Below are 12,586 nucleotides of genomic sequence, written 5' to 3' on the forward strand. Positions count from 1 at the left end.
CGTACTTTAAAGCTTTTCCGAGGTTCTGTTCATTTATCCTTTAATTTGAATAGATATGGGCGAAAACAATCCAGTAACAACAATACTGCTTTTAAGATGGTTTTAAAAGATAATAAATGATAAACAATACATGAATATTCCAATGTGTCACTGACCCTAACCCTAACCCCTAACCCTAACCCTGAGATGAAGATTATTTTCTTGGTTTGTTATGCCTGCAGTGTAATTGACAATTTAATCCATCGTTTGTTTCAGAGTATTAGAATAAGATTTTATTTATGCACAATGACTGATGTCGCTTAATTTTGCAGACCAGATTTTTTTAAAGCTCCGTTCGTTCAATTGTATGTTGTTTTTGTGCGCAAACAAATCACAAGGACCACCGACCTAGATATATTCAAATATTCTGAAAACATCTAGTGCAAACTGATCTCTCAGACTCACTAAATATATCTGTCATCCCTCAGTGTATTGAGCTTGATGTAGGGGGGGGGGGGGGGGGAGTCATGTAAAGCATTTTTCACACTTCTTGTCCCCACAGAAGACTGATGGGAAAATAAATCCAGATTAACAAAAAGCCAGTCAAAAACGTAATGCCTATAAATGTATGACTGAACAAAAGGTCAACACATTTGTCATCATAAAAATCTGTCTTCGCCTTTTCCTTGTCTTGATTGTCTCTTAATGACCTCTTGTGGCAGAATGTAGGATGTAAAGCAAATATTAGTTGTTAGTTGTTATGAAAGAAACAAATAATATAAATAAACATAAATATTATAAAAACACACATTTTGCACTTATTTTACGCATTATAAACATTGTTTATATGAGTTTATTATTATTCAAAGAAGCACAGCTAACTACACACAAATGGCCATCACAAAATATCACAAAGATACGATAGATTATACTATAATACACTTGCAGCTGGGGCGCCTCCAGGATCCAATGCTGGATTTATCAATGAGGAGGAAAGAGACGTTATTAGTTTTTTTGTTAGACTTTTATTTTGAAACTGGAGGCACTTTGGAATTCTTATTTTGAAGTTCCCTTAAGGACATCCTTCCGGAAGTATGCTCCATCGTTTGTCCACCTTGTGTGTGTTTGGGGGTTGTCAGAGCATCACATGAAGACTTCGGTTCACCTGTTTCAGTGATTCTGCTGCTGTAGTCTTGGTGGGGCATGTTTATGTCAAAAAAACAGTGAAGCGTGAAGAATGCAGATTCTGACTCCTCATGTTTACTGGGCGCAGCGGCACGGAGAGATTTACCTCCGGGTTGAACTGAGCGATGCCAAGGTAGGACGGTCCACAACATCCCAAGCTGCCTGTCTTCAGCCTTAACTTGCAGAGTTCAGCTAACGCTCACATATGCAATCAGCTGAAATACATTTTATTTCCTGCTCACTCGCAGGTGTCACGACGGTTGGCTAATGCTTTGTGGCGGTAGCGTGTTAGCTTAATTGTTAGCTAAGCGGTGGTGTACAGTTACAGTTAAAAGGTGACTACATTTGAATTTTAACGTTTACTTGTGGACAAAAGAAAAAGGATGTTTACTCTTCCCTCATTTACAATAGTAGGCATTTTGCTGCCTAAATAGCACAATTTAACGCACATTGTTAGCCGTTTATTTGTCTGTATAACACTAACGGTTTTTAACAGCTTTAAATAAGTTAAATTTCCAAGTTAACGCGATAAAAAACGAGACTGACAGCTGATAATGACAGCTGTAGTGTGTCATCCTTGTTCTTAAAGCTGCACACTGGATGAATTACTAGTTTTCTGATTATTAGTCAGGAAATACTAACAGATGCCTCCTGTAGTAGTTAATAGGTGTCTTATTTTGTTGAAGAGTTCAAAACACAACGAGATTTGAGTTTCCTGACATTTAAGACAAAGATAAATCTTCACAAAGTGTTGCAAGTAGTATGGGACAACAAACTAATTAATTAAATGACTAAATGTTGGACCTTTAAGAAATACTTAAATTCAAATAATATAATTTGTTGTCTAAATTAATTGTCCAAAACAAACTACAACACAAACTGCCTCAAAGATTTCTGAATTAGAAGATAACTGTGTAACCTACTGTTTTTTAACAGCAGTTATCAACTTGTGCTTAACAGACCATTAAAAAAAATTCAGGGCTATATAAACATGCATACATTAACAGGATTCAAAAGTGTTAAAGCAGCAGATTGACTTTAATTCTTATTTACAGCAGAAAATGTGCAGTGTAACACGTGAATGATCCCAAATTTAAAATAAATAATCGCAAACAGAAATAATTCAAACCAAGTTTTGACTTGGAGCAGACATTGCATTTTCTGGTAGTTAATTGGAGATATGTGTAGCTGCTGATTCTCCGTGTTTACTAAAGCGGGCCATTTGAGAGGATGTTCAGCTTTTATGTTTTAATTTGTTGCTGCTCACTCGCCCGTTCACAAACCAATTAGTGCAAACTACCACAGGGTTTCCCATGAGGTTTGGTGGTCGGTTGGACACCAGAGGAGCCTACATCTCAAGCCACTGCTTACTTAAACAATGCTCAGCAGAAAGTTTTGAAGATACCAAGCATACATTTAGATGTGAGTCAGTCAAAACCTGACACCAGTGAAAACATGTCTTCCTGACATTTGCTGCTTCCTCCATCCTCGTCCTGCATCTGGTGGAACATGTCTTATAAAAGATGCATGAGGTTTTATGGTAGTCCTGGATCTTGTTTAGCCTCTTAGAAAAAATTGATTAATGGTAACTGAAACAGGATGAGAGCATAACATCTGTCATTTTACACACGTATATATCATAGTACAGATTATGGATTATAACCTTCATGGATTTTATTGCAGCACTGTAAATTACTTTTGGCTGCATGTAAGGATAACCCTGGTGGTACCCTAAATTTATCTTATCCTTATATTTTTCTCACCTTCACTGTTTTTAAAGACACTTCTTCAGTAGGATTCAATGGGACTGAGTGAAAAAAAGGTACATTAGGGAAATCTAGGACCCATTTTCATGGGAGTAGCTGACAATAATAAAAATAAAGAATATCACCATGCTTATTCTTTAATTTCCACCCCTTTGTTTTGTCCATGTTGGGGTTATAATAGCTGCCTTTGTGTTTTTCAGAATCTCAACATCAGCCTTCAGGAAAACAACACGCTTCAGTTCAGAGGTTGGTACTTAAGTTTGTTAAATAATAATAAATGTACTCCATATGCTATTTTTCCTACCTGAAACACAATGCACAGCCATCTATTGCAATAACTTACTAACTTATGATATTGCGCCACAGCACAGGGCCATGGAGCAAAAGGAGATAATGAATACGAGTTCAGGTTGGAGTTCCTGGAACCCGTCAGACCTGAGGTATTTATCTTTTATTTATCATTACAGTATGGCATTTATTGTTGTTTTGCTTCTCTGATGACACCTTAGTGGTGTCAGTAAATGGGGTCAATCCTCCTTCCAGTATTTCTTAGGAATAACTGTAAATAAATATGTGAAACTAATAAATATATGAAACTGAATCATACTAAAAACAATATAATATGGTTTAACTACAACTGTTATAATATGTATAATATACAGGATTATTGCTCTTTGTTTTTACAAACTCAAAGTTTTTGTACACATATCAAACATTTTCTTCTTGTTGTTCAGATGAAACTATGTCAGACAGTTATACAGTATGTCTTGCAACAGTTCAAGGTTATTCATGCCGGTATGCAAAACACTTTGGCTGATTTTTATTAATGCTGTTTCGTCAGATTAACCATAAATCCACCCAGCGTCAGGTGGACATCAAAATCAGGAAGCAGGAAGAGCGCTGGTGGGATCGGCTGACGCTACAAGAGAAAAAGCCTCTGTTTCTGGCTCCAGACTTCGACCGCTGGCTGGACGAGTCAGATGCAGAGATGGAACTACAAGCTAAGGCAAGAACTTAAAATATTGCAAACGCTCTGAAGAGAGAATAAAATTTTGTTTACTTTGAGAAATACTTTTGATTGATAACACTGTCCTATTTTGATCTGTTGGAAAGGCGAATTGCAGCAAAATGTTCTCTTTGTTGGCACAAACAGGTTTTGTAGGATTAGTGTTGCTAGTGTTAGAATAGATGAATGCCTCTTTTAGCCACAGGTCCTTTTTATGTTTAGCCATGCAAACTCAGCCCATGAAACATTGCGTTGTAGTTTGGCAGGCTCAACGTGGGACAGGTGTTAATTTCACATAATTCCTCACAGTTATCTTCCTTACCTGATCGTCAAAACTGCAGAAAAGTACTAGAAGTCTGTGCTTATCGTTGCTTAAAATATTTTCTCCAACCTTCTCTCTGTTTTGGTTGTTACTAGTAATCTGTTTGGCTGTACAGACTCACTGTTTATATCAGTAGGCTCTTTCATTTTAGCTAGGTTTCTTTTTCTGCTTTTTTTTTTTTGAGTTTGACACAAAAACATGACTGCTGATACAGTTTAGATATCTGAACTTTGTAAATATACGTTTTGGTCGGCAGCCATGTCTCTGGGATTAAAGAAAAATGTGACTGATGGTAATTCGCCCGTTGTTCTTTCAGGAGGAGGAGAAGATAAACAAGATCAGTGTGGAGTCGAGAGTTCGTGAAGATCGTGAGTTGCCTTGAGTTGTTGTTGCATAATTCTTGCTCCTGTATCAACAATATTGTCAAATAATTCACTGCCCTCACCCGGTAATGACATTAGCATCAGTTGATCTTAGTCCTCTCTTCCTCAGCTTACCTCGGGCTGAAGAAAGGTTACTTGTTTATGTACAACCTGGTGCAGTTCCTGGGATTTTCCTGGATCTTTGTCAACATGACCGTACGACTCTTCATTCTGGGTCAAGGTTTGTAATAAAAAAAAAAAAAAAGAATTAAAGTTTGTTGTTAGAGGATTTCCTTCAATTGAAATCACACTTTAAATATGTGTATACTTGCCGACAGTTTTTTGTTGCACATGGCTACAAACATGGTTATGTAAAATGAACATATTAATATGAAGGTATATACTTTTAAAGTAAGTCTCAACCGGTCGTTTTCCACGCTTCTGCATTGGTTTCTTTTTTTCGCCCTCAAGGTTGCTGCATGGTAATAATTTGCAACTCCATGGAAATAAAAGTGTCTTCACAGCTACAGTACATACTGTACAATAAGTCATGTTTCTTGCATGGTCATTTGTTATTGTTGTGTTTATAACTACATCTATATCGTTCCGGGCTCCAAAGTATGTATTACTTTCAAAACCATACTGTACATAGGTTTGATTTCCATCCTTCTATGCGGCATTTTTAGTTCATTCCAGTAAGGCAGAGACATGCGTGAGATAAGTAATTCATCACATTATATATTTAGTCAACCCATTGTCAGTTATGCTGTTCTTTTCATCTATTCAGTACATCACACAAATCCTTGTAAAAGTGAAGACAAAGACACTCAAACAGTTGAGTAAAAGCAGAATTGGCAGACCAAATAAAGATAAAAAAAACAGGAATTTAAACTGAAACAATTGTGCTCCTTAATTGCTTTTGAATATTATGAACAAAATAATTAATTACTGGACAAATGTTACTGAGTGAGTGTTTATGGAACACAAAAACCGTAGAGACACAATTAGCACCACTATGCAGCGAAGTACAACAAACGGGAGGTCCAGAAAAAGCAGTGAGAGCCCCGTGTTTTTGTTTGTGTCATCGCAAATGAGCTCATTTCAATAGAAACAGGAACACGACTACACAGCAGGGATTTGTTTTGCAAATGATTATAGTTATGGTATTGGCTCATGCAGTGTGCTGTTAATCACGTCTGTCTGTGTCTCTCTCACCCTCCACAGACTCGTTCTTTGATACCTTCCACACTACGGCTGATATGATGTATTTCTGTCAAATGATGGCCGTGCTCGAGGTCATTAATCCCTTGTTGGGTTTGGTTAAGACTGGATTTTTTCCTGCCATGATACAGGTAACAGTTGGGAGACCGTTCTTATTTTATTGTGCCTGCTGTGAACAAAATGTTTGCGATGGAATTTAGTTAAACTAGATTTATGCTTCTGCATTGGATACCTGATATGCACCTCCCCAGAAATGTAAGCTCAGTTGAGAATGGTCTAAAATGCATTTCCTTGTCCTTCCTTCTCAGTGGCCGGACAAGCACAAATAATTCTCCTCGCTTCTGTCTCCTTCCCGTGTCACAGTTGTTTCAATAGGATTAACTGTTGCTCAATATTTATTAGTTCCAACTCCAGCGTGAGGTTCTCAGTTTCTTTGAAGTACAGAGAGAAACTCAACACAGCAGCACAGAAATCCCACTACCAACTAGCTTTACCAGCTTAATTACAGAACAGTAAATAAACAGTCTCCACCAGCAGATAGACGTTTAGTAGATTTACAGATGAAAGTGAGTCATTTTACATGTCTGAAAAAAGTTGTATAAAACTGTTTGTACCTGCAGAGGATGCGACAAACCTTTTGATCCTTTTTTTAGCACCTACATTGTACATATGGTGTCAGCGAGCTCTGGCAGAACCCAATGGACAACTATAAATTCAACTTCACTGTTGCTTATGCACGAAACTGCATACTTGATCTATAGTCAAGAAGACGTTGTAGCCATCAAAGGTGAACTCTGTCACTTTACAAAGCTCAAAAGGGCAGTTGTGTGCTTTTTGTCGCAGTAAAGCCACATCCACATGTAAAGGACCGTCACCCATTGCTTTGTAGCTAACAGTTGGTCGCTTGTGGACATTCCCGGCTGTTACTGACTTGACCTCTTTCCTGCCCCAAATGTTTCCAAGAAGCAAGCAAAGCAAGCATGGACTAGCTCTTCCTGTCACTGCTCTCTATTTGAAAAGAAAATGCCATTAATGACGTTGTTACTACTGTGGGTTCACCCGATCCTCACAGCCCACTATCAGCATGAAGAATTTGGTGGTAGGACTGTGTTTCCACTGTAAATGGTGGAGTAATGCTGTGTTTGTGTCATATTTTAAGATTAGTTCAACTTGGTACCTGTCCACTTTATGTCGTCGAGGTCCATTTGTAATATTTGTGAGAGAAAACTGACTTTATTATGCCCCATTAATGTTCATCTGAAATTCACTTTCAATTTGTCTTTCAATCTGTTTTGTGCAGGTGGCAGGGAGGAATGTCATTTTGTTTGTCATCTTCGGCAGCCTGGAGGAGATGCAGAACAAACCTGTTGTCTTCTTCGTGTTCTACCTGTGGAGCACCATTGAGATCTTCAGGTGAGCTCAGAGCACCACTCTCCTGGTGAACAGGTGTTGTTGTTTCCTGTTCTAACATCAGTTGGTGTTTCTCTTTGTCAGGTACCCGTTCTACATGCTGGCCTGCATCAGCACCGAGTGGAAGCTGTTAACGTGGCTCAGATACACCATCTGGATGCCTCTGTACCCACTTGGGGTTTTAGCTGAAGGTTGGCCACACTGGGCTACTATTAAAAATATTGGTGTTACCTGTGGTTTCTCATTGCTGACAGTCTGTTGTTCTGTTATTTTTCTTTTTTTTTCTAGCGGTAGCAGTGATCCAGTCCCTGCCCATCTTCGATGAGACGCGTCTGTTCAGCCTTCCTCTACCTGCAATGCTGGGACACTCTTTAAGCTTCTCCTACACTCTGCAGCTCTACTTGGTCCTCATGTTTCTGGGTGAGACATCCACACCTCCTCAAAGATATCCAGCTAAAACTAACTTTGCATCTGTACCTTTTTTGACTTAGTTTTTTCAGCTACATTGTCATTGTGGTTTCTTCCAGTGGATTGTTGACATTTTTTAAGATTACCTTAGTTCACAAGTTCAACTCAAGTTATTCCTCTATGCAAATAAATGTTCCCAGTGGGCGTTTTGTATTGTGAGCATGGTATTTGAGGAAATGATGAGATCATTATCAGTCTTTGACATTATTATTTACTTTTATTAGTTGATGAAAATTGTAAAAAGTGTTTCCTTCAGGTTGTTTTTTATTATTATCATTATTTAAAAAGTGATTCACACTACACCACAGTGATATTACCTGAGATTTGTTGATTTGCAATAATTGTGAGAGATATTTGGGACTCTATGTACATATAAATCTGTTGCAATTTCCACAGCAGTTATTCTGACATGTTTTAAAGAAAACTGTATTTCTCTTGCAACCTTCTCCTTCCAAGGTGCATGTAAGAGAGAAACAAATGTGGAACGACTTTAGTACAGTTCTTTGCCATCATCTGGGGTTTAAAGAAACATACTGTGAATAACAATTTTAACAAAAAAAAAACAAAGTTAGGACAGTTAATCATATGAAACAATGGGGAGGGGGGCAAAGGTGATTTGTGCATATAGAATCAGAATCATCTTTATTGCCAGTTTTGTGTTTTTAGTAACTGCAGAGTGACAAGAGAATGTGCTGCAGAGGAATCCATGCTTTACTGGAAGCATCCTTAGTGCACAGCTACGCACACATGACTTTTACTTTGTTGGTCTGCCGAGACAGTCATTAATGAGCTCAATACTGACAGAAGCTCTGTTCCTCCCTCCAGGACTCTTCATCAACTTCCGACACCTTTACAAGCAGAGAAGGAGACGATACCGCTCTAGGAAAAGGAAAGTCCAATAACTGACCAACACACTTCCTTTGCACACACCCTGAAGCAGCTGTTTTCCTCTTATTGCCTTTATCTTCATATTCTAACTGGGCACCTTTTTCCTCCACCTTATACATCTTCCTGTACTAGTTGATACTCACTGTCGAACAGATGTTATCTGTAAACACTGTGCAGGTTGATAATTTACTGCTGCGATTTCACTCTCTTAAAAAACTCAGTATACATTAACGTTTCCTCACTAGAGGTGTCTATCTGCAGTCACTGTCTTTGCACACGCTTTGTTTCAGTTACTTTCTTTTGATTGTTAATTATCTTGTTTCGGGTGAAGAGAAAAGTGTTTTTCACATGGATAAAAATAAATAATTAAACCAGTTCTGATATTTTCTGCAAACTGCAGCCACATTAGGTATCGTCATTAAAATAGTGAAGTAATTTGGTTTATTTTTGGTAAAGACCAAAGTGATTGTTTACAGGTGGCAAAAGAAAACGGTTTACAAGCCTTTCTATGTGCAGAAACACTCTAATACATCAGTCATTTCTGTTTTATTTATGTATTTAACATTAATTATAAGTCAAGTTCTTGTTGTCTCAACACTAATAGTTTTACCATTAAAACAGTTTACACTTTAAAAATAAATTTCTGGTCATTATTACAAATCAGAAATCCTTCATAGTCAGACGTGTAATCACCTTCATAGTTATAGTTTTATTGTTGGGTTGTATTAGCTTTTAATGAATGCATTAAAAGCTAATACAGTTTTGAGATTCTCTCTCTGTTGTGGGAAAAAAAATTCCTTTGGCAAGCCCCCCCCCAAAAAACAATTTGGTTGACCAGGCAGAAGATGCTTGCAGGCTGCTGATCTTTATCTGGGTTTACTTTCTGACAACAGTCTCTCTCTTTTTTTTAACTCTTCTTGTTTTTTTCAATGACTCACTATTAGTCGTAATATCTAAATGCACCACAAGAGTTTGAAAATGGTTCCTGCTCAAATTAGAACTGTGACATAAACACACAGAAATACATAAACGTGTAAAAAAAAAAAAAAAAAAAAAAAGTAAATGTTATCTGTGATGTTCTGTAAAGATTTTCAATCAACCAGGTAACAGTATTCCGTAAACAAACCTAAAACAAGGGCAGCTGGACTTTTGAGTTTTTAAGAGACTTCCAGAGTACATAAAAAGTCCATTTGCCATGATAGTTGTCTGTATGGAGTATCTTAGCAGTGAGGTCAATTTTACATCGTGACCATAATAATCTAAAATACCACTTCTATAGTTCTTCTACAGTCCTACACTAAATTAAATCTTCATGAAGGTTATGGTATTAAGCGTTAGTTTAAATTAACTGAGAGAGCAGTGCACTGACACTTTGGATGTGACTGTCAGTCATTCGGTGCTTTGAATATAAACAGTGATGCAAATTACTCTGCCTGAGCCGTTATTCCACCAGAATTCACACAGGTGTAAACATTAGTTGCCTACAGCAGAAGATTCAGTAAATAACTGAAGATGATAAACTGAATGAAAACTAACCCCAAAATCCTGTAATGTGACCGCTAACTACCACTTAAGGCTCACAAAATTGATGCTTTACATCATCTATAACTCTTCAAGAGTTTGACACGTTCGCTCATAGACACTACTTCTTCAACCTGATCAGTCGTTGTGATCAGAGATTCCGACTTCATTGTTTACATGGACGCTAAATAAAACGATCTGATCAGGTGTAGCACTATGTGTTTACATGCCCCAAAACATCAGTCAGTATAGAAATGTTTTATAAGTGGTTCTGTCCACCGTGGAGCAATCAGCTGGATATAAAACAGAAGAACAAGTTTTTCAATTGACAAAATTAAATCCTTCCGCTGAAGATGACGGAGACATAATTTGTCCCAGTCATAAAAATGGCTTGAAATAACAACTTTTGTTTCTTAATGTAGTAGAAACATCAGTTTCACTGTACTGTTTTTGTGTGTTGGTTACTATTTTAATAAATCACATTTACAGTATTGTTTAAAAACAAAAAAAGCTTTCTTAATTTCAAAGATGTCTGTGTCTAAATTCTTAATTGGTTGTCCTTCAGTAGTTCTGTAATTAATACATTTCCTGTTGCTTTGTGATATTTCATGACAGAATTTGACTGCCGAGTTATATCATTTTAATTTGTAACTATTCCTGACTTGTTATTTAAACTGTGAATGTTTATTTTTGATCATGTGTTTTAATCCGAACACAAACTCCTGACTAAAGCGGTCAACGACACTGTTTCAAAACTGAATAACTGTGAAGGTTAGCCACAGTGAAATGAAGGAAGTTATCAAGATTCACAGATCAGGTCAATTATTTTTTTTAAATGTCCGTCAGTCCTCTTCTTACTAGTCCAAAACTGAGTGAGATGATGCTTTGTTTTCTTTCACCTTTATTTGTGTTTGTGTTTCTTTAAATGGTTTTGTTGGGAGTGCTCACATTCTGTTCTATTTATTCTGTTTATTGAATTTTCACTTGTCCTTATACAGACTGATTCCTAAGTTTGCCTTCCTTAAAAAGAAATAAACACTCCTGTTTTGGAGGTGCCGCGTCTCTTCTCTTGTTGTGACTTTTTTATTTTTTTTGTTGTTGCCATTTTTGTGTGTCCATTAGATGGTTTTACAGTGGCGACGCAGACTGTGGTAGGAGAGAGGTATGACATGCAACACAGGTCCCTGGCCAGGATCAGAGTTGGTGTGCTGCAGTTATTTGATATGATGCATCTTAGCCACCAGGAGGCTCTGTCAGTGAGTAGACAATGGAACAAAACCTCCTCAATCTTAAATCTGTAGACACACAAACACACCTCAGTTTCTTCTGGACATGCTGAGACACAACCGAACGTCTCATGAACAATTTTGTTTGCTCAGAAGTGAAGGAAAGAACACATTTTTGGATAATGTGGGACTGTTAAAGCTAGGTAGGTTCACAGCTCTTCAGCTCATCAAACTGTAATTTAAGAAACCTATTGGAGACAGGGTCAAATTAAATAACTTACTCTGTGTGCAGTCCTTTAATGTTTCTGCTTAATGATGATATTGCTCAGGTTAATCTCTACGTCAGTCTGTAAATGCAAACTCACCACCAGTCATTCAGAACTCAAGGGGCGATTATTAATACCAAGTAGGTGAACCTTGTGCTTGCTTACTTGGTATTTCAACCTTGAAGTGTTTCAATCCTGAAGTCTTGAAACTGATAACCCTCAAAATGCATTCTGGGATACATGGCTCTAGCGTTCTGTGTTCTCTTTAAATCACACATGTTCTCTCATTTTTTAATTTTCATGTTTCCTCTTTAAAGAATTATAATGTACATTGCTGTGTTTATTTGGTACATTTAAAACCTTTATTTACACTTAATTTGCTTTTAGTGTACACTGCATAAGTTCTCAACTTCAGGTAGCACGAAATCAACCGGAATCAGAGAGTGTTATGGAGGCACCCAGAGAAGTGATTTCATTTGCTCAGATTAAGATCTATATTTTAGGTTTTTCATCCAAGTTTTTCATTTCAACCAAGAGACAAGCTGTGACAGCACTGATTCCAGTTTCCTGCTATTGATCCAGGTACATTTAAATGTTCTTTTTGTGCCCACAAATAAGTTTAATGCGAATTAAACACACACAAAACAAACTTTCATAGTTAAGCACGCTTTGTTCTCTGTTAGCTAACTAAATCAATTCTCCACTTGGCTTAAATGAGTCCACACCTGGCCACACCCAAAGGAGCCACCCAGCTCCTCCCGTCTCAACGCTCCTCGTTGCCCTGCGTCCGACAGGCTCCGCGCTCTGAGCGAAGTATCGGCGACCAGAGCAGCAGTGTTGAATGTTGGCGTATTGATACAGCGATATGTGTGAAAGGGAAGGGGGAGAGGTGTTTGGCCCCTAATCCTCTTAGCGGCATTATGCTGAGCTTCGTTCAAGCCCTGACATGCGGTGCGCCCTTGTAGC

General features: G+C 37.7%; 1 protein-coding gene across 1 annotated transcript; it reads left to right on the top strand.

Annotated features, from left to right (window-relative positions):
- Positions 1–836: 836 nt before the first annotated feature.
- Positions 837–11,167, top strand: LOC311485662 (very-long-chain (3R)-3-hydroxyacyl-CoA dehydratase-like). Its single transcript, XM_084541223.1, has 11 exons — positions 837–1,297; positions 3,131–3,176; positions 3,297–3,370; positions 3,772–3,936; positions 4,575–4,626; positions 4,751–4,861; positions 5,845–5,972; positions 7,142–7,254; positions 7,336–7,442; positions 7,540–7,671; positions 8,545–11,167. The coding sequence occupies exons 1-11, from the start codon at positions 1,217–1,219 to the stop codon at positions 8,619–8,621; spliced, it is 1,086 nt and encodes a 361-aa protein (XP_084397349.1). The 5' UTR covers positions 837–1,216; the 3' UTR covers positions 8,622–11,167.
- The last annotated feature ends 1,419 nt before the right edge of the window (positions 11,168–12,586 follow it).

Source organism: Chelon labrosus (assembly GCF_963514085.1).
Source record: "Chelon labrosus genome assembly, chromosome: 3".
Lineage (NCBI taxonomy): Eukaryota > Metazoa > Chordata > Actinopteri > Mugiliformes > Mugilidae > Chelon > Chelon labrosus.